Here is a 17,992-nt window from a genome sequence, read left to right as displayed (position 1 = left end):
CGCATCCACTCTACTTCTCTCCATCTTCACTGCTCTCTCTCTTCAGGGCCCAGGTCAATCTGTGAGAAGGCTGCGCTTTACTCCAGCATCCACCAGGGCTTCTTCTTCTCCTTCTTCTCCTCCTGCTTTTAGTTCTTCTTCCTTCCTTCTTTCCTTCATTCATTTATTTATTTATTTATTTTTTTTAACTCCTGTTGTTTCTTCTCTCCGGCTTTGTGAAAACAATGGCCACACCGAATCTTCTCCTCACACTATCCGTCTGGCTCTTGGCTGGGAGCCTTTTATCGGAGGCGACTTACTACCGGCACCACCGCTACGTCCCCCACTTCTATCGCTACCGGGAGCATTCCGCCAACACTGAAAACCTCCTCCCTGAAGTCTCCAACCCGGTGGCTGAAGTGTCGCAGCCTGATGTGCCGACCTACCCCGAGATTCCTGAGGTCTTCCACCCGGCGCCTGAAGTCATCCACCGCGTACCAGAGGCTTTCCACCCGGTGCCTGAAGTCATACATCCTGCACCTGAGCCTTACCACCCACCTGTGGTTTTTCAGCCCGTACCTGAAGCCTCCTCTCCCGTCAACCAGAGCCGTGTTTTCTATGGGATCATGTTTGACGCTGGGAGCACAGGCACCAGGATCCACATCTATAAATTCATCCAGAAAGACCCCGGTAAGTGCTCTAGTCGCTCTGTGCCTCTAAACCAATAGTAGGGCTTTGCACATGTTGCAGGCTCCAGCTCTGTCTGCTGTTAGGTCATTCAGTGTGTGGTTTAAGGACAAACATGCAGGGACAGAGAGCATGGGTAATACAGCATCTAAAAGTAGCCCAGCTGGATTTTTAATTTGCCTGTCTGACTCAACTGTGTAGGAAGCAGACCTCTAAAACTCATTCTGCATGTAGGTGACGTACTGCAGTCAAAATATCACCAGCTGTAAAAGAAAAGCTATGCAATTAAATTAATTGAAGCTTCTTTATTCATATCCTGAAATGTCACACTGTTCGCTCTGTATTTTATGATCTGTTCACTGATGCTGACTCCTTTTTTTAGTTGAGCTGCCAGTTCTGGACAATGAAATGTACCATGCAGTGAAGCCCGGACTGTCTGCGTATAAAGACAACCCTGAGGAGGTATGTGTGCCTGTTTTCTTTGCTGATTTCCATCTTGTATTATTAATTATCAGGTATATTCACTGTCTGCAAACCACCAAACCACTGGGATTTTCTTTGGGTTGGGTTCATGTGATGTAAACACAGTGCAATTATGAAAATGCCTTCTGCTGTTGCTTACACTGCTGTCCACTTCTGTCTGCTGTATTTACCTACATTTGACTTACAGGACTTTGATCAGTGAAAATGATTTCTTAGTTTGGTTAACCAATGTCTTTTTCTGTTCTCCGACTGACCATAATTGTTAATTGTGCTGCTTGTACTATAACTGATTGCCATCTCTTTCTGCAGGGTGGCAACACCATCCGACAGTTGTTGAAGATTGCCAAGAAGACAGTCCCAGAGGACGAGTGGAAGAGGACCCCGGTTGTCCTGAAGGCCACAGCGGGTCTGCGTCTGCTGCCTGAAGACAAGGCAAACGCTCTTCTGAAGGAGGTGTGGCACATTTTCTTTCTGCCTTTAGACAGTTTGGCACAAACACCACCCATCCCGCCATAGAGCGGAATGAGAAACCACTAAATGCTTACAAGTGTCACTGAAAAAAAAGAGGCAGCAAGTCTGCCCATTTGGTGGCTATCATGTTGCAAAAAAACAGCTGTTGTGGGGTTGTGTGGAGTAACCATATTTGTCATTTCAAGTATTAAATCTAGGCTACTGTTCCAGCCGTGCTTCTGGTAGAACTATAGTATCTGTCACTCTAAAAGAGAACACAGTACACTTGGCTGTGTAGTGTAATACAGTTCAGTATTGTTTTAACACATAGCCAGTAAATAGTCATATTGACATGATGATACATTTGTTCCACAGGTGCGAGAGGTATTTTCTGAATCCCCCTTCTTTATGCCAAACACCAGTGTTTCCATCATGAATGGAACAAATGAAGGTAGGTAAGGTTTTGTGATTTTGTTGATAATGTCTAACCAGGTGCTTTAACCTCATTCATTACCTAACAATACTGCTCTCGTAATTCATTTTACAAGAGGTCTGTTAGTACAGAGTGAGTTGCTGCCCCACGCCCAATAATTTAGTCAGATCCTCCACATCGGTCATTAAGACACCCTCACTATGTTATGTTTTCATCATACAGCATGTGCCGTTCATTATCTTCACTTTATGAGTGCAATAACTCAACATCTGAGACACTTATAATTACCTGGGCTGGTCTGCCATCCCACATGTTAGACTGACTTTAATATCAGCCTAATGAAAGAGTTATCTCCTCTACTTTTTTCACTACATTGAAATGGGCAAATACAGTGTTTCATATGTTTGTTGTAATCACTTCTCAGGGTTTTACTAATGTAGACATTTTCACCCATGTGCTGTTTCAGGAGTCCTCGCCTGGGTCACAGTGAACTTCCTCACAGGTAAGACATTGCTTGTGTTTTGCTATGGTGGTGTTAGTGGTCAGGAGGCTCATATCTGAGGCTCCAGTGTATACAGAAGCCTAGTAGTGAAAGACTCTTGTCTCCTGTCTGAGGTTATGAGCTTGAATCACTGGCCCCAAACATGTTGCAAAAACAAGTAATATTTCCTCACATTTTTCTGGAAGGTGCTATCAAATTTATCTTAAACAACAACCTTTGAGCTTCAAAACTAAAAGTTATTTTCCCTCTTAGTGGGTATGATCTGTAAGCAAGCATTATTTCTGACACTAGTGGTTGTAAAGGTAATCTAAATAAAGCTGCAGATAAACATGTTGACTTCTAATAGATTACACCTTATTATGTACTGTATGATCTACATTCAGTTTGATGTCTGCTTCGTTCTCATACTATAGGTCACTTGTATTCCAACACGAGGAAGACAGTGGGGATCTTGGATTTGGGTGGAGGATCTACACAGATCACATTCCTTCCCAAGTCAAAGGTAAATTAAACTCTTTAGTATAACGTCTATTTAAAAATGTTGTTACCAAATCTACACTGCTAAACACTTGTTGTTTACCCAACAGAAAACAGTTCAGTCTGCTCCCTTCAGTTACATCGCCAGATTCAACCTGTTCAACAGCACATATGAACTCTACACACACAGGTAAACAACAGATTAACAATATGCTGTATTTGATTTTGCCCATGGAAACTCAGTTCTGTGTAGTAGTAATAAATGTGCCAACGCCCAAAATCTCACCATATACGTGTATTATCATCACATAGCTACCTTGGTAATGGACTGTATGCAGCTCGATTGGCAACTCTTGGAGCATTAGGAGCTGATGGTACAGTATCTAAAGTATTTTATCATTAAAATATTTCTTTAATCAATTTATTCAATGGAAGATTGTGACCTGTTTTCTTGTTTTTGTTTTCCAGGTCTAGATTGGAAAGTCTTCACTAGTTCCTGCCTCCCGAAAAAGTTCAGAGAAGATGTGACTTTTGGAGGAACCACCTACAAAGTTAGCGGGATTCCAGACGGTAAGATAAAAGCACCCTGAGGTTTTATTGCCTTCCCACTGCCTTGGATCCAGCAATCCCTGAATTCCTTTCTCAACTCTCTCAACACAATAGAGTACAGTATAATACAGTCTCACATGAAAACATTTACCCACTGAAGTTTCTGTAACCTTGGCGCCAAACGCATGTCTTGTCATCCTCTCTCTCTGTCTTCCCTCTTGAACAATTATACTGCAGTCAACCTTGTATTTAAACGAAAAGAAAACTGTCAGTTAAAGTTCACAAATAAGGCAGTCACTCCCATACCACAGTCAAGTAGCCAAAAGATGCTGGGCTTGTCCCTCAGTTGTTATTTTTTTTGTGTAACGAGTGGCTTGATCTGGACCGCTCACAATTATGTGGTAAAAATAGACAGGCCAACAGGGCCGCGTTAACTGCTGCTCTTGTCAGCACATGGTTTTGCCGGCACGACTAAGTCAACCATACCCATGGGGCTGTGTGAAACTTGTCCTTCTGGGGCTTCCATTATATGTTATCTGTTAAGTCCCTCCAGTTTCAACCCATGGTTGACCTCAAACAGAGTCTCCAAGCTCTCTTAATTGCATTCCATCCATTGCTGGTCCATGCACCTCATTGTTTACTCATTTGTACAGACATCATACATTTTTCAGTATTTTTTAAATAATTATTTGACAAAACTACATTCACTGCCTCTCTATCTTCAGGCTATGCGGGCTATAAGCTGTGCTACTATGAGGTGATGAAGGTCATCAAAGGAATAGTGCTCCAGCCTTACGAAGTGAAAGGCAGCAGCGTCTTCTACGCTTTCTCCTACTACTTCGACAGAGCTGTGGAGTCTGGCCTCATCGGTGAGTGGGCACAGACACGCAAAGAGTCACCTTCCAGTGCCATTATCTTTCAAGCTTATTATCATCTTTGCCACAAAATAGGTATTCATATTGCATGTTTGTTTTTTCTTCACAGATGGTAGCCGGGGTGGTGCAATTGAAGTCAGGGATTTCAAGAAGAGAGCCAAAGAAGGTAAGAGTTACATGTTATCTTCTCTAGGGTTGGATAAACTGGCGTATGAAACCAACAATCTTACAAGTTATATATATCGGTCTAACCGCAAAATTTTACAAAAAACAGTCTATGCTCTCAACAGCACAATGACTAAACTTTGTGTGCGCCCCAAACACTTGCGCACTTGTCAGACAGAATTTATTACAACAATAAAATGTAACAGATTATTTGCTCAAACGTTTTATGGAGACAGATTGTAACAAAAATGTAGTTTATTGTAGAGTAAAAATATGTTAACATAGCTATAAAATCTGTAGTATGTGTAACCAGTACACAGCATGCTTATCAGTTTTTAGTGTGTGGCACTTTTAATGTAAAACCAGATTTATAGCAAGGAGGACTGAGTTGGTGTCAGTTACGTAAGGCTGTTTGTGTTGTGAGAATACTGTCACATGGTCTCGATGAACAAGTCTGGCTCATACTGGGCTGGCAGCTGAGCAGAAGATGTCTGTCTGGCCCCGGCAGGAGGGCACCTGACAGCCACACACCACCTGAGGGTTGACACATACTGAACCACACTCTCACTGTAAAAGGCTGTTTAAGACGACCACCACCCACCTGCAGCCTTGTGCTGACCCTTGGGCGTTCTTCTCACACCTCCCTGTATACTCTGTCAAACAAAACAGAAAGGTCATCTTTTAATCATGCAGCACAGGGGTTAGAAAAGGTGTTTTCAGCATTAATACAGGGATTCATCATGTGATGCATTAAGGTGCCTTTGTCACAAGCGTTTTGTCAGTTGTACGTGAAACCTGTGCTAATGTCATGTCTAAAACTTGTGGCTTTTTGTGTTCGCAGTGTGCAACAAAATGACCAAATACCGTGCTATCAGCCCCTTCCTCTGCATGGATATGACATATATCACTTGCCTGTTAAAGGAGGGCTTTGGCTTCAAGGACAACACTGTGCTGCAGGTGAGCTAGTCAGAGCAGGGTTACTGTGAACAATGGATGGGGGTGCATGATGAAACCATCCTGTAAATGTGTGTTCTATTTGTACAGTATTTCACAAGAGTCAAACATGTTCTTTTGTTAAATCAAAATGATGTAAGAAATTGTTTGCTTCTTTGTGGTTTTGATGAATATGCACTTCTCACTCTGTTCAACAGCTTGCCAAAAAGGTGAACAATGTGGAGACGAGCTGGGCCCTGGGAGCAACCTTCGACTACTTCAGAAACCTCAACATCCACTAAGGGCAGCTCGCTGTTGTTGCAGCCGGCACTGAGAGGGACAGTCTGTCACTGTGGGGCTTCCCTTCCTCCATCCACCCTCGATCAGCCCGTCCCCCTCACAGACACAACCCAAGCCCCTCATCTTTTCCTCAACCTCAGCACCCTGCCGAACACTCCGAGAACTGTTGAAAAAAGAAATCACTATATTTTTATAAGGCCAGCTATTTCTACTGTATGTCAAGCTCATAACTGGTGGGCTAACTTTTATTTTTTGTAAAACGTTTACATTTTTGATTCCTTATGGGTGTCTGAGTGTCTGAAGTGGGTGTCTTCCTCACCTACCTGTTAAGTGTGTAGACGGTAGTTAAGAAGCAATACAGCCAGTCATGGTATTTTGGTGCTTACTGTGGTCCTGGTGTGCAATGTACAGAATAGTGGGATTTATAAAGAGATTGGTTCCTGGAAGTACAACCATTTGTCTTTATAAATGCCAGTAAATTGATCTTCTTGTTATATTAGCAGTAAATTATTTTACAGGACCCTAATTCATTTCCCCCTAGCCATAGACAAGTTGGACAGAATTGGAAATAGAGCAGTTGACGAGCTTCTTTTCTTCAATTTTGCACATAACACTTTAATTGCAGACATTGTAGCCAAGACACAGTCAGTTGCTTTGATGTCGTCTACAGGGTTGTACATATTCATCAAGTAGTTTTGGATTCAGAGTGTTGTATAGCTGTCACATGTATGATGTCTGATGTTAGTGCCTTTGTTTTTAAAGTTCAGACATTTTTTTGTCTAGAGTGGAACAGTCCTTATCAATCATGGCTAAATTTCAGGACCCCCCACCCCACCCCCCAAGTCTGAACCGCATATTAGGCTAGCAATGGAAAAAACTTCAAGGGTAGTTCTTACATAATTTACAGGTATTAAATGCAGGGGAACATGTAAATAGGCATTATGTTAAAAATAAGTTTGAAACCTTCATTTGTAGGGATGTAGTTGGTTGGTTGAAAGCAATACTTACATTGAATTCTGTTTGTCATTTTTCTTGTGAACTGTAAAAATATTTAAATAACTGAAAGTTTATCTAATACAGAGTATTTTAATTAATATTATCAACATTAACTTTCTGTGTAGCCATGCCTTTGCAGTCTTTTCAGTATTCAACTCATTCCATAACTACTGCTGTATATACATATTGTAAACCTTTATAAGTGAGATCATTTGACAGGAACTGCTTTTACATTGCAAAACCTTTATGCTGCACAATTGTTCAAAAATGCCTCTATGTTCATCAGCTGAATAACCTGATGATAGACAGTATGTACATTTTATTAAATCCAGTGAAATACTGTATAAGTGTATACTATACATGTATGTTTTAATAAAACATGAAAAACTTTCCATATGAATATGTTTCTTTTTCCAAGAGTTCTTGTAATGAAATGTTATAAGGTGCACTTGTCTCAAGTAGTCTATGTAGAAATTAATTTCAGCTTTAAACTGAGCATAAAATCATGTTTTAAACTGTGCAAATATTAGATTTACGATATTGCCCATGACTGTACAGACTGAACACAATTTCCACCATCTAAGAATGAAGCACTCCACGTTTTAATAAAAAACTGTATTTCCTGGATAATAGAGGATTGTATTTAGAAAACTACAGAGGATTTTAACATAAAATGAACAATCCTTATGTTTTTTATATACCGAACAGTGTATGCATGATGCACTACAACAGAGGTACAGCACTTCACTACATATCAATGTGGATTTACTTTGCACCAAAGTGTATACAAGAAAAAAAATCCCAGAAGAGTAAAATAGATCTTTATTATTATTTTAGGGTTTTTCTGACATACACATTTTTTACAGCCTTTACAGTCACTGGATATCCTACGACGACCACTTCATGACATGCGCCTCACTTGCTTGCAAATGCCATGATCTGCTCCTGCAGAGGGAAAAGAGACATCAACTGAAAAACTCATAATCTTTTAATCATGCTTAACTAAAAGGCTGTTAACAAGTGAGTGGCCCGGCAGACCTCTATACAACACCCATAAAACAGTTAACTCACAACATTTAATACGGAAAAAATGTCACGTTTGACTTAGTGCCTCCTATAGTGAAATGCCTTTACAATCAGTTACAGTTGCGTTGGTCTGAATCACTTAGTAGGGAATAAAGTCATTTCACATGAGTGGTCAGTAGTAAAAGGGGTGTGAAAACACAAGCCAACACCGCTACCCCAGGCCAGCCCTGAACCCCACCCACACACTTTCGGTAACACTAAATTTGGGGCTAAACTTAGATGCCATAGTAGTAGGTTCAGTACCCTGGAAATTATAGACACTGCTAAAGTAAAGCTCCGTGTAATCAGAAAAGAGAGGGTGGAGGGTTGGGTCAGGGTGGGGGCGGAGCTTCGGTTTGACAGGTGGTTGATATTATCTGAGCGATAGTCAGGTTCAGTGGTATGTGTAGTCGGGTACATTGGGAGCTTACTTTTAGTGTTGGAAGCATGTTGGTGGCCTGCAGACCAAAGGTGCGTAGGAGAACAGCCGGAGCAGCATTGGTTGAATAAAGGCGTTTCATGAGGTCGATGGCAGCCATCATGGGCAGATTGTGTCGCTGGCGGTCAGTTTCATATTCTAACAGGTGCTGGATTGCTCCTGTACGAACAACCAAAAAGAGTGGGGGGTTAAAAACTGAGAACATGGTTTAAACGTTTGTATGTCTTTCATATGTTTTCTCCATTAAGTCAATGTGCTGGTGCTATTTTGACTTCAGGACATTTAACAGAGGAAAAAAATAAACACAATAACACATAACAGGATTTTCGTTTTTATGAACAGGGTCTTACATATAGTTCCTGGCAGAATAAACAGAAAATATCAAATAAATTCTGCCGCAAAAGCTGAAGCTTTTTATAATTCACACCAACAGCATGCGTTTGAAATGGGGCTACGGAAAACAGCTTAGGAGAAACCACTGTGCCATGGTTGCAGCACTTGTGTCTTTTTAGAGTTCTCACTGACCCAGGTCCTTCCCGGTAAAGGCTGTTTGGCTTAGGAGCTGTGTGAGGCAAGCCACATCCCCAAAGCCCAGGTTGGCTCCCTGACCCGCCAGAGGATGGACACGATGGGCTGCGTCCCTGAAAAGACAAACACATCCTTCACTGTGTAAACACACTCAACACGCAGTGTGCTATTTTATGTACAGTGCAACATGAAAGTATGTGTGTGAAGCTACAGACTGTGAATGAGCTAATAGCTTAAAAACATACTCCATACTACTAAAATCTTAATCTTATTAACTTGCAAAGAGTGTTAATATGCAGGTTTACTATTATTATCTTACCCAATGAGGGCCACTCTGTGCCTAATGTACTCTGATGCATGACCCATGCCCAGTGGGAACATGACCCGGGTCTTTGGACCGATCCCCGCCACACTTGGGGGGAGCTGTCGAGGTGAACCTGCAGACGGCATGATGGCTGAGAGGGCGCTGCGGAACAGAGAGCCAGCCGTGTCGATCAGCTCTGACTGGTTCTCATTACTCCACTGTCAGGCAGACAGGCATGAAGACAGAGAAAGAAAATGGCCAGAGGAGAGAGAAAACAGACATTATCCTTTTGAGGGGACAAAGAAATTAGCTGACATAGGAGCAAAGCTGAACTCCAGGCCAGCGAAAGTGCTTTTTTTCCCCCTCTCTAACTAACTGGTTTGGCAGGGCCTCAGGAGCTGGGCTAATTAAAAGAAGATGCCGGGCAGGCTATGCAGTTGAATTAGCTCTGTTTGAAAAACATTCCATGCAGTAATGGTCGACACTGGGAGACCACAGGTTTAATTAGCAAACCAGTCCTGAAACCAAACGTGACTCAACCATATTGACCCCTTCCATCAGCAGGCCCAGTAAAAATAGCCAGCTTGGGAAAAAGGACTTTCTCCAAACATAAAAAAATGAATAAGTATATCATGTATCATTCCCGCAGTAAAATATTAGTATTGTATAAAGTCTGTCCAAAACAATGACTGTACTGTTTGTATAAATGGCTGAAAACAGCTTAAACACGTGAGTAATTCATGACCTATCTGTCTACAGAGAAATCATACCACATCCAGGGCACCGCACACAAAAACGCGAAAATGTTGCAACATCTTCCTGATAGATGTGGCATCTGACTGTAAATACAGCATCAGCAGTTTTAGGTTTAGAGCGACACTCACGAAGGCAGAGTTGATGGCATCAACAAAGCTCTCCTCGTCCAGCTCCAGCAGTTCCTCAGCGAGCCGATGGCTTGTTGACCACACCAGAGAGCTCTCTGTGTCCGACAGCTGCAGAGCACAGAGTGTGAAAGCCGAAGCTTTATCAAAAAGGTCTGTGACAGATGGATATTTCGCAAAAAAAACACCACAGTACTAAATAATGTAGATATATTACCGGTAACATAGCAATGGGTCCTGTTGGGAGGAATCTCTGCCATGCGACATTGTTCTCCGTGGGCTGTCAAACACATAAATTAAATAAAATTGAATATTATACTGAAATTCTGTGGCAAAGTATTGTATGGCATACATTTTAATTACATACAATGTAGATAAAAACAATACATTATAAAGGGTGTTGCTGACAGATGTGACATTAAAATGACTATTATAATAAAACCAATTCACGGAGTAACATATGATGCGGCTTGCTTAAATATTTGACTGTGCAAATTATAAATACAACACAACGAACATGACGCATTACACATATTACAATTAAGTATGAAGAACTATGCTGTAGGTATGTGTTGAGTGTGATTTTCGCTCTGTACCTCTGACAAATGCAGCACCGCAACCACAGCAGATTGGTCATAATTCCACTTGACTGTGGGTATCCCTAATTCCCGCCTCACCATGGAGTTTGGTCCATCGGCACCAATCTGAAAAACACATCAAAAAGCCAACATCAAAAAACACAAAAAGTTCAAAGAATGAAAGAATAACTGTACTATGAGTAATGAAATCCAGCTAACCAGTAGCTTGGTCTGAAGAGTTTCACCGTTGGCCAACGTGACCTGCACCCATGGGATGGAGTCTGCAGCTTGGTGGGGCATGGGCCACGTGTACCTCACCACTTTGGACCTGTACTTTACTTGTACGTTATCTGACAAACAACAAGGACGTAAAACTGGTAAATACAAGGAAAAAGCAATGTTTCTTCAAATACAATGGCAACTGGTCTCACAGCAACGGGATCAGTTTCTGGTCCTGTGTATGTATCATCACGTTAAATCAGTGCTTTGCTGCTTTTTTCTTCAAAAAACGAGAGGATGGTTTGCCTGCAGCCGAAGCAGTGGAAGATCTATAAACCACCTCATAAAACACCACTGGTTTTCCTCCCTGGCACATGGTAGCTGCCGAATTTCACATTTGACAATCTCCTTAATGGCCTTGGCCTGCCACATTGCACTGACTAATAGTGTTTATCTACAAGCACACCAAGCCACACTTTGCACATGCTGCCAACTTGTTGGATATTACACTAAAAGGGCCCCTCTTGCTAAAATATCAGCAGCTGGTCATCCTAAACATGAAAGGATCCTAAACTACGCTTGCTCATGCCGACTTGGAGCAGGACCCGTCCACAGAATGGCTACTGGTTGCTGAACACGGATGTCAAATGTGGGCTTCCAGTGATTGGAGAAGGTTACATTGAAAACAGCTGGCGCGGAACATACTTCTCATGTTCTGGATCTTGAGCACAACAACACAACGGCTAAAACCAGAACGAAGCGGACCAACGAGAGGCACATGAGGCAAAAACGTGCTGTAACCACACATCCGTTGTTTGGTGCAAAATGTTAAGAACTGTTTATAAATATGCCACTTTAACAGTCAAGCACATAGCAGAGCTGAGTTTTATTTGCGAACCGACAAGTTGGTCTAATGTCAAGAGCAATACAGCACTATACCCTGTCAGCGCTTTAGTGTCTTAAGAGGTGGCAGAGCTAGGAGCACATGGCGTCTTTAAATAGGTCACTGGACCACTTCACGTGTCCTCACAGGGTGCCGGGACTCTGCAGTTCCCAAAATGTGAGGTTTTGATTGAAACTGCAGGAAAAACATGGATGGCTCCAAGAGTCTAACTTGTCTTTAAAAACAGTCACCAGGAGAGAGTACAAATAAACAAAGCCTAGGGACAGGATGGAATAAATGTGGTGGCATTAGCTGCCAGACTCAGTGTCCATTAGGCAGATGGAACAGGAATCAAGAGGTCTTACAGAGCACTGCTACTGTGTGGGACTTCATGTTTAAATCATGAATAGTGTACGTTTGCTTACCGGACAGGCTGTCTAGCTGTTTAGTGAGCGCAGCCACAACGATGTCGTTCTCCACGATGTAGGCCATCTCCTCCTGAAGGTTCTCCTTATCGAATGTGATCAGGGCATCTGAGCAGGCATCCCAAACCTAAATGAGAGGCCCATTACGGTTGCGGTCTACAAGTCTACCCTTAAATGCATCCCCTTTCCCTATATATAGCTGGGCATAGAAGCACTGCTTCATTGAGCTGAACACATCAAAGTTGTTAGCTTCTGTCAGAGGTTGGCACAGCCTACATAGATCAAACCAAGAGAGCTATGAGGGTCACCAACACCCCTCTGGCTGGACGGCTGACTTCAGCTTATTGGAGCTCTCTTGAGGTGGAGGACCAAATGACATTGTGTGATGTGGATTTTCGCAAACATTTTCTTGGAAACACAAATAACAAATGACATGTTTGTGAACATTACAGAGCCGAGTCAATATTTATCCGTGACCAAAAGCGACAGAATAAGATATAGTTTTCGGCTACTGTAATTTCAACCCTGAAAGCACCATTTGAGTTAAACATGAGGGGTGAAAGGTGTTTGTACAAGGTTAATCCTCTCCTGGGTTGTAACTATGGTGACACAACCCATCATTCTGCAGTAATGCCCTGCTACACTACGTTTTTCCAACATGTCATAAAGTAGGGGGATATACCCTACAGAAAACCACTAATGGCAGTGGGTTTGCAACTTGTGATAAGTGGTTGGGAGGAAAGATTTACTGAGACCAGCCCAAAAATTGTTTTGGTTTTGTTTTATGCGGAGTGAAATAATGCAGCTTTGGGGAAGAATGAGTTACTACTATCTTTGCAAGATTTAAATAATACACTTCCTTGAAACTTTATGGAGAAAAATCTGGGCAAATTGACGCCTTAGTGGCAAAAACAGTGTTTCCCTTCTGTTTGGAATCTAAACCCTCAATGCTTGGTAGACATTTAAGGTGGGAACACATTTCATTGCATGGAAGGAATGTTATTTAGATCTGACCTGCAGTACATACTTTCCAGTGCAATGGTAGACATGTATATGATGGAGATTCAGTCTACAAAACAAGCCAAAACAGCGGTAGCAGAGTGAAGGTATAATGGGAGAGGTACACTACCATAATCACTCTATGGCACTGCATGATGACATCTTAGGCCTAGAGAGAAACCCTGCGGTCGAGAGTTTGGTACATAATGACCACATCTTACAAGTCGGACTGAGCCTGCACCCACAGCCGTAAAGCGGGTTCACTTTGCAGCAAACAACCACTCTCCTAATCTTTCATCTTCTTCCCGTTGTTCACATGAATCTTCATAATTAGAAGAAGCGGCAGAACAAGTACCAATTTGAAAACATCCAAATAATTTATTGTTCATAGAAAACATGGCTTTAATAAATTAAACTTGCACGGTCAGCTAATCATCTGGCACTGTGAATCTAACAGGAGATGACTTTTTCTCCATCTACAATGTGTTCTTTGGCATTTCTTGGGCCACATATTCTGCAGTCAGAGCAACTGAAATGGCGTACACAGCACAAAGGAATGAACAAAATGCATGTTAGATGAAACCACTGTTTGCCATTTTAATGTGAACAATTACATACCATATACATGATTATATGATACCGAGTTGCGCTGCTTGTTCATTAAGCTGAATGACTGAGTAGATGCTGAGTGTCACAGATTTTTCTCTCCACAAATTGCATGGTACTATGAGTGATGGATGACAGAAATACATAGACCATGCCAGTAAATTAGAAAGTCTGGAGTACATTTGAAGAAAAACTCAAGTTGTATAACAGAGCGATTTTGGGAGATGCTTGATGTTGCAGCAGGCTCCAACTATTTTTGTTTGTCTTAAAATTGTACTTTTCTGAACTTTTCACATAGTAGCACAAAGCAGTACCCTTTCTATAGGACAAATAAAAAAAGCAACTTAATGTCAATGTGCGATGAACATACCTGCATCTTTTTATAGGGCTTGCATCTCATCTTTGTGATGTGCTCCCACGCACCGATACCTGCATGTGCACAAACACATTTCAGAAGAGTTACAAAACTATTTAAATGCAAAAAGGCACATATTTTTCAAGGAGCATGAGTACTCTTTCAAGGAGAATATAGTGTGCGGTAAAGTTAACTATCAAGTAATTAAAACATACTGCAGACACCAAAGTATTCACTGAAGATAATGTGGGAACCTACGGCACAACTTAAGTACCTGTAAACGGTTTGCGGCCAAGTCTGAAGGAGACTGGCAACGTTCCATTTACATGAGACAAGTCCTCAGATACCTTTTGATATCTTTGTGTGCATACCAGAGGGAGGCAATGAGGTCAAAGCTTTGCATCGTTTTACATGAACTGTGCACTACACCATTTTACAAAATCTTGATTGACATCTCAGTCATTCATCAGTAAAAGTTTCCGATCAGATAGATACACACTGTAAAGTTAATAAATTGTTCACTACTAATAAAAGACTACTTGGTGAGTGAGTTGGAAGAAGAAATTTTGGAGGTTTCGGCTTTGTTGTTACTGCCTCTCACTTTTGTTTGGTTTTTATGTGCAAGTGAGAAAGATTTACTCAGTTTGGGGTACACAAAATCATAGACACCAAGAGTAAACATATGGCTCATTGGTGAGAAGTAAATGTAAACAGTAAAAGTAGTTTAAAAGAAGTAAAAGTAAAATGTAAAACAGAGTACACAGGTCTGAACTGACATTTGTATTTAAATATTTCTTCATGGGCTTTAGACTGGAGATGGTACATTAAGAGCATGAGAATGTTAAGAGCATGTTTCACAGATGAGTTCATCAAGCCTTGCTAAAGCTACAGGTCCTGAAATCACATCTGTTTTGACTCCCTCTTTCCCTGTCTGCCAAAATGCAGACTGCAGAAAAAACTCACATCCTTAATGTAAGAAATAATTTCAAAAATAGTGTCAGAAAGTTTCCTGTATGTCCTGTATGGTCCTACTCAAGTAAAAGTTCTATAAACTATTATCAGCTTCATGTAGTTAAATTATTGCAATAAAAGTAGTGGTTTGGTGCATCTGATTGATATATTATTATATATGACATAATTAGATTAATAATACTGAAGCATCAGTGTGTAAGCAGCATGTCACTGATGTAGCTGCTGGAGGAGGAGCTAGCTTAGTTTGGTGGTTCTCAACCTATGGGTTGGGCCCCTCCAAAGGGTCATCAGATAAATTTGAGGGGCTGTGAGGTGATTAATGGGAGAGGAAAGAAAAAAAAGTTCTGATACACAAATCTGCTTTCAGTTTTTTTGACTTTTTCTCTAATGTTTGATGTTTAGTGAAATATTGGATCATTTGAACATTTATTGAAATGAAAACATGTGAAAAATCACTGTATGGTGGAGCTGTTAACAGCTCATAGACATCTGAAATGTGACCCGACTACACATTGCTTTTTGTAAGATGTCAAAAGCCAAAAAGGTTGAAAACCACCTGTTTCGTCTTTAACAATGTGTTGTATTTTAAAAGTTTGTTATATTATCCATTGTGTCAAATCTTCATCTAAAAAGTAGTTAAAATTGTTTATTAAATGTAGTGGAGTAGAAAGTACAATATTTCCCTTTGAAATGTAGTGGAGTAGAAGTATAAAGTAGCATCAAATGGAAGTATTCAAGTAAGGTACAACTAGGCATGGGCTGGTATGAGATTCTGGCAGTATGATAACCATAAGCAAAAATATCACGGTTTCACGGTATGGTGGTATTGCGATTACAGCTCTAAAATGTTCCTAAAAGGAAGAAAAATAAAGACAGACATGTTAATTTAACCTGAATATACACTGTAATGACAGTGTGAGGGGTCGTGATATGCTGCAGCTGCTCCACCTGAGGGATTTCTGACCAGCACTTTCTGTCTTTGACCACACAAAAAACAGCTCATACCTTAGGAACGGTATGACAGAAAATTTGGCGGTATACCTTGAACACGGTTATCATCCCATGCCCAGGTACATGTACAACTACCTCAAAAATGTACAGTTCTTGAGTTAATGTGCTTAGTTACTGTCAACAACTGTGTGGGGAACAATTCAGGTCAGACGCAGTATGATCCCTGCTAAGCCGTGGTGAAAGGACAGTGTCTGATCCCTGGCTTACCTTGTGGGAGACATTTAATATTCACGCATCATAAGCTTAACACAACAGGTAGGAAGGTGATTACTACAGAAATAACTATGATGACAATTTTCTGTCTGCCACCTTTCAACAAGAATGTGACAAAAAACACTGTCATTATAAACCGTTCTACAGTGCTGATTATTTGTATCACGTTGTGTAAGTGTATACTTCACCGCTGAGGAGGGTGGCAGAGCCTGGACTAATGGAGCTGACTCTGGTGCTGTAGGTTTCTGGGACCTTGTCCATCACTTTCTTGTTGCCCGCTTCAAGGAGAAGAATCTTTTTACCCATCAAGTTAGGATCCTGGCCTGCCATTAACAAACATTGTATAAAAGACAAGAACACAGGAGCATGATTGAGTGTAGGCGGTGTCATATGTTGGTAAAATCTGGTGGTGTAGCTTTAAATGTTTATTTTGGGTATCTATTATGTCATACTGTGACCATGAATGATTTATCTGATTACATCACATCTCAGAGTTGATGTTTTGATATATTTTAGACTAAACAGCCTCCCTAATGAGATGGAAGTATGAATGAGGACATCTCCTAGTACTGATTGTGATTTTAGCAGGGTCATAAGTTAACACAGCTATATCTATATGTGGTCTGACAGTGGTGGGAGGATCTCACTCACCTAGGGAACATGCCATTGCAGATCCAACCATACCTCCCCCGGATATAATAACATCATAAATTTCACTTTTTCCATGCTCTGAACACGCTAATCCTCGGCTGGCGATTTTTATAAGAGACAAGTGATGCTCAGCGATCAAACACCGGCCAAGTCCGTTTAGGGCCAGCGTCGCCCTTGTGATCTTGTGCATTATTCTGTCTTCTTGCTGTCTCCTGTCTTACTCTCCTGTCTTAGTCTAAGATCAGTGGCTTATTAAAACCCAGGAGACACCGGTGCGTCTGTGAAGCTCGGATACCCTTTATATAACAATCAGACAGACGTTTCCCCTTGAATGTGTCCTAATAACAGCGGCTGTATCGTGCTTGTTAATCCGGCCATGTTGTGTTGACAAGCGCTCCAGAGGAAGTACTTCCGCTTTTACAACCAATCACAAAAGACGACCTTCATAGCTGCCGTGTCTTCTTCTGTCCACAAACGGTGCTAAAACTGCCCAAACTGAGCGCTGAGCAACAAGGTATAGATACTTACCCTTGTGTCAGGGGTAATAAAAGACTAGTGTTAACTTTATTTTAACGACACACATAATTATACTTCCAAAATAAGCCGCAGCGCTCTCCCTGTCAGCGAAGATATAACGAGTCGTCGCAGAGAAATACTTTTCCAAAACTCGTCTTTTACCAGGTAGGCGGCTATATTGCTCTCTTAGCTTCATTTAATTGAATTCACTTCTCGTTGTGTGGCTTTTTAAGTGGCAGAAAATAGAAACTAAGTTTGTATAGACGCCAGAAAGGAAAAAAACAAAAACAAATCGACATTATACGCACTATCTTCAGAGAGCGGTGGTGTGGTTGTCATGGTAATCCGTTTACACAGAGGAGGATTTGTAACTTTTACAGGCAGCCTCACAGTAAAAAAATACACGCTGGCTGCAGCTAACGACTGTTAAATACAGCTTTTCTTTACTTTAATGTAATTTTGTTCTTAAAGTTATAAAATGCACGGATAAAATGGCAGATTATTCGTCCGTGATTCCT

General features: G+C 41.2%; 2 protein-coding genes across 2 annotated transcripts; one reads left to right on the top strand and one right to left on the bottom strand.

Annotated features, from left to right (window-relative positions):
• Positions 1-224: 224 nt before the first annotated feature.
• entpd5a (ectonucleoside triphosphate diphosphohydrolase 5a) lies at positions 225-5,835 on the top strand. Its single transcript, XM_053335704.1, has 13 exons — positions 225-669; positions 1,049-1,128; positions 1,459-1,602; positions 1,975-2,050; positions 2,499-2,534; positions 2,948-3,036; positions 3,122-3,201; positions 3,324-3,385; positions 3,480-3,581; positions 4,286-4,429; positions 4,545-4,601; positions 5,442-5,557; positions 5,752-5,835. The coding sequence occupies exons 1-13, from the start codon at positions 225-227 to the stop codon at positions 5,833-5,835; spliced, it is 1,515 nt and encodes a 504-aa protein (XP_053191679.1).
• A 1,799-nt stretch (positions 5,836-7,634) lies between these two features.
• On the bottom strand, positions 7,635-17,335 carry coq6 (coenzyme Q6 monooxygenase). The gene is made up of 12 exons (XM_053335473.1): positions 16,959-17,335; positions 16,496-16,630; positions 14,127-14,185; positions 12,152-12,278; positions 10,844-10,974; positions 10,643-10,750; positions 10,264-10,326; positions 10,050-10,157; positions 9,181-9,383; positions 8,859-8,974; positions 8,326-8,492; positions 7,635-7,774 (listed from the first exon to the last, which is right to left on the bottom strand). Exons 1-12 carry the CDS (start codon positions 17,146-17,148, stop codon positions 7,745-7,747), a joined length of 1,437 nt encoding a protein of 478 aa, XP_053191448.1. The 5' UTR covers positions 17,149-17,335; the 3' UTR covers positions 7,635-7,744.
• Positions 17,336-17,992: the final 657 nt, after the last annotated feature.

Source organism: Scomber japonicus, chromosome 16, assembly GCF_027409825.1.
Source record: "Scomber japonicus isolate fScoJap1 chromosome 16, fScoJap1.pri, whole genome shotgun sequence".
NCBI lineage: Eukaryota > Metazoa > Chordata > Actinopteri > Scombriformes > Scombridae > Scomber > Scomber japonicus.
This window is presented reverse-complemented; position numbering and strand designations above follow the sequence as displayed.

What these genes read in the sequence shown, in the direction of transcription:
- coq6 (XM_053335473.1), bottom strand. Translation starts at nt 17,148, where the DNA reads ATGCACAAGATCACAAGGGCGACGCTGGCCCTAAACGGACTTGGCCGG. An exon ending in CGGTGCTGCATTTGTCAGAG is followed by an intron (nt 10,327 to 10,642) that starts GTACAGAGCGAA and finishes TGTGTTTGACAG; the next exon opens with CCCACGGAGAACAATGTCGC. An exon ending in ATGCCATCAACTCTGCCTTC is followed by an intron (nt 9,384 to 10,049) that starts GTGAGTGTCGCT and finishes TCTGCCTGACAG; the next exon opens with TGGAGTAATGAGAACCAGTC.
- entpd5a (XM_053335704.1), top strand. Translation starts at nt 225, where the DNA reads ATGGCCACACCGAATCTTCTCCTCACACTATCCGTCTGGCTCTTGGCT. An exon ending in CACAGTGAACTTCCTCACAG is followed by an intron (nt 2,535 to 2,947) that starts GTAAGACATTGC and finishes CTCATACTATAG; the next exon opens with GTCACTTGTATTCCAACACG. An exon ending in TATGAACTCTACACACACAG is followed by an intron (nt 3,202 to 3,323) that starts GTAAACAACAGA and finishes ATCATCACATAG; the next exon opens with CTACCTTGGTAATGGACTGT.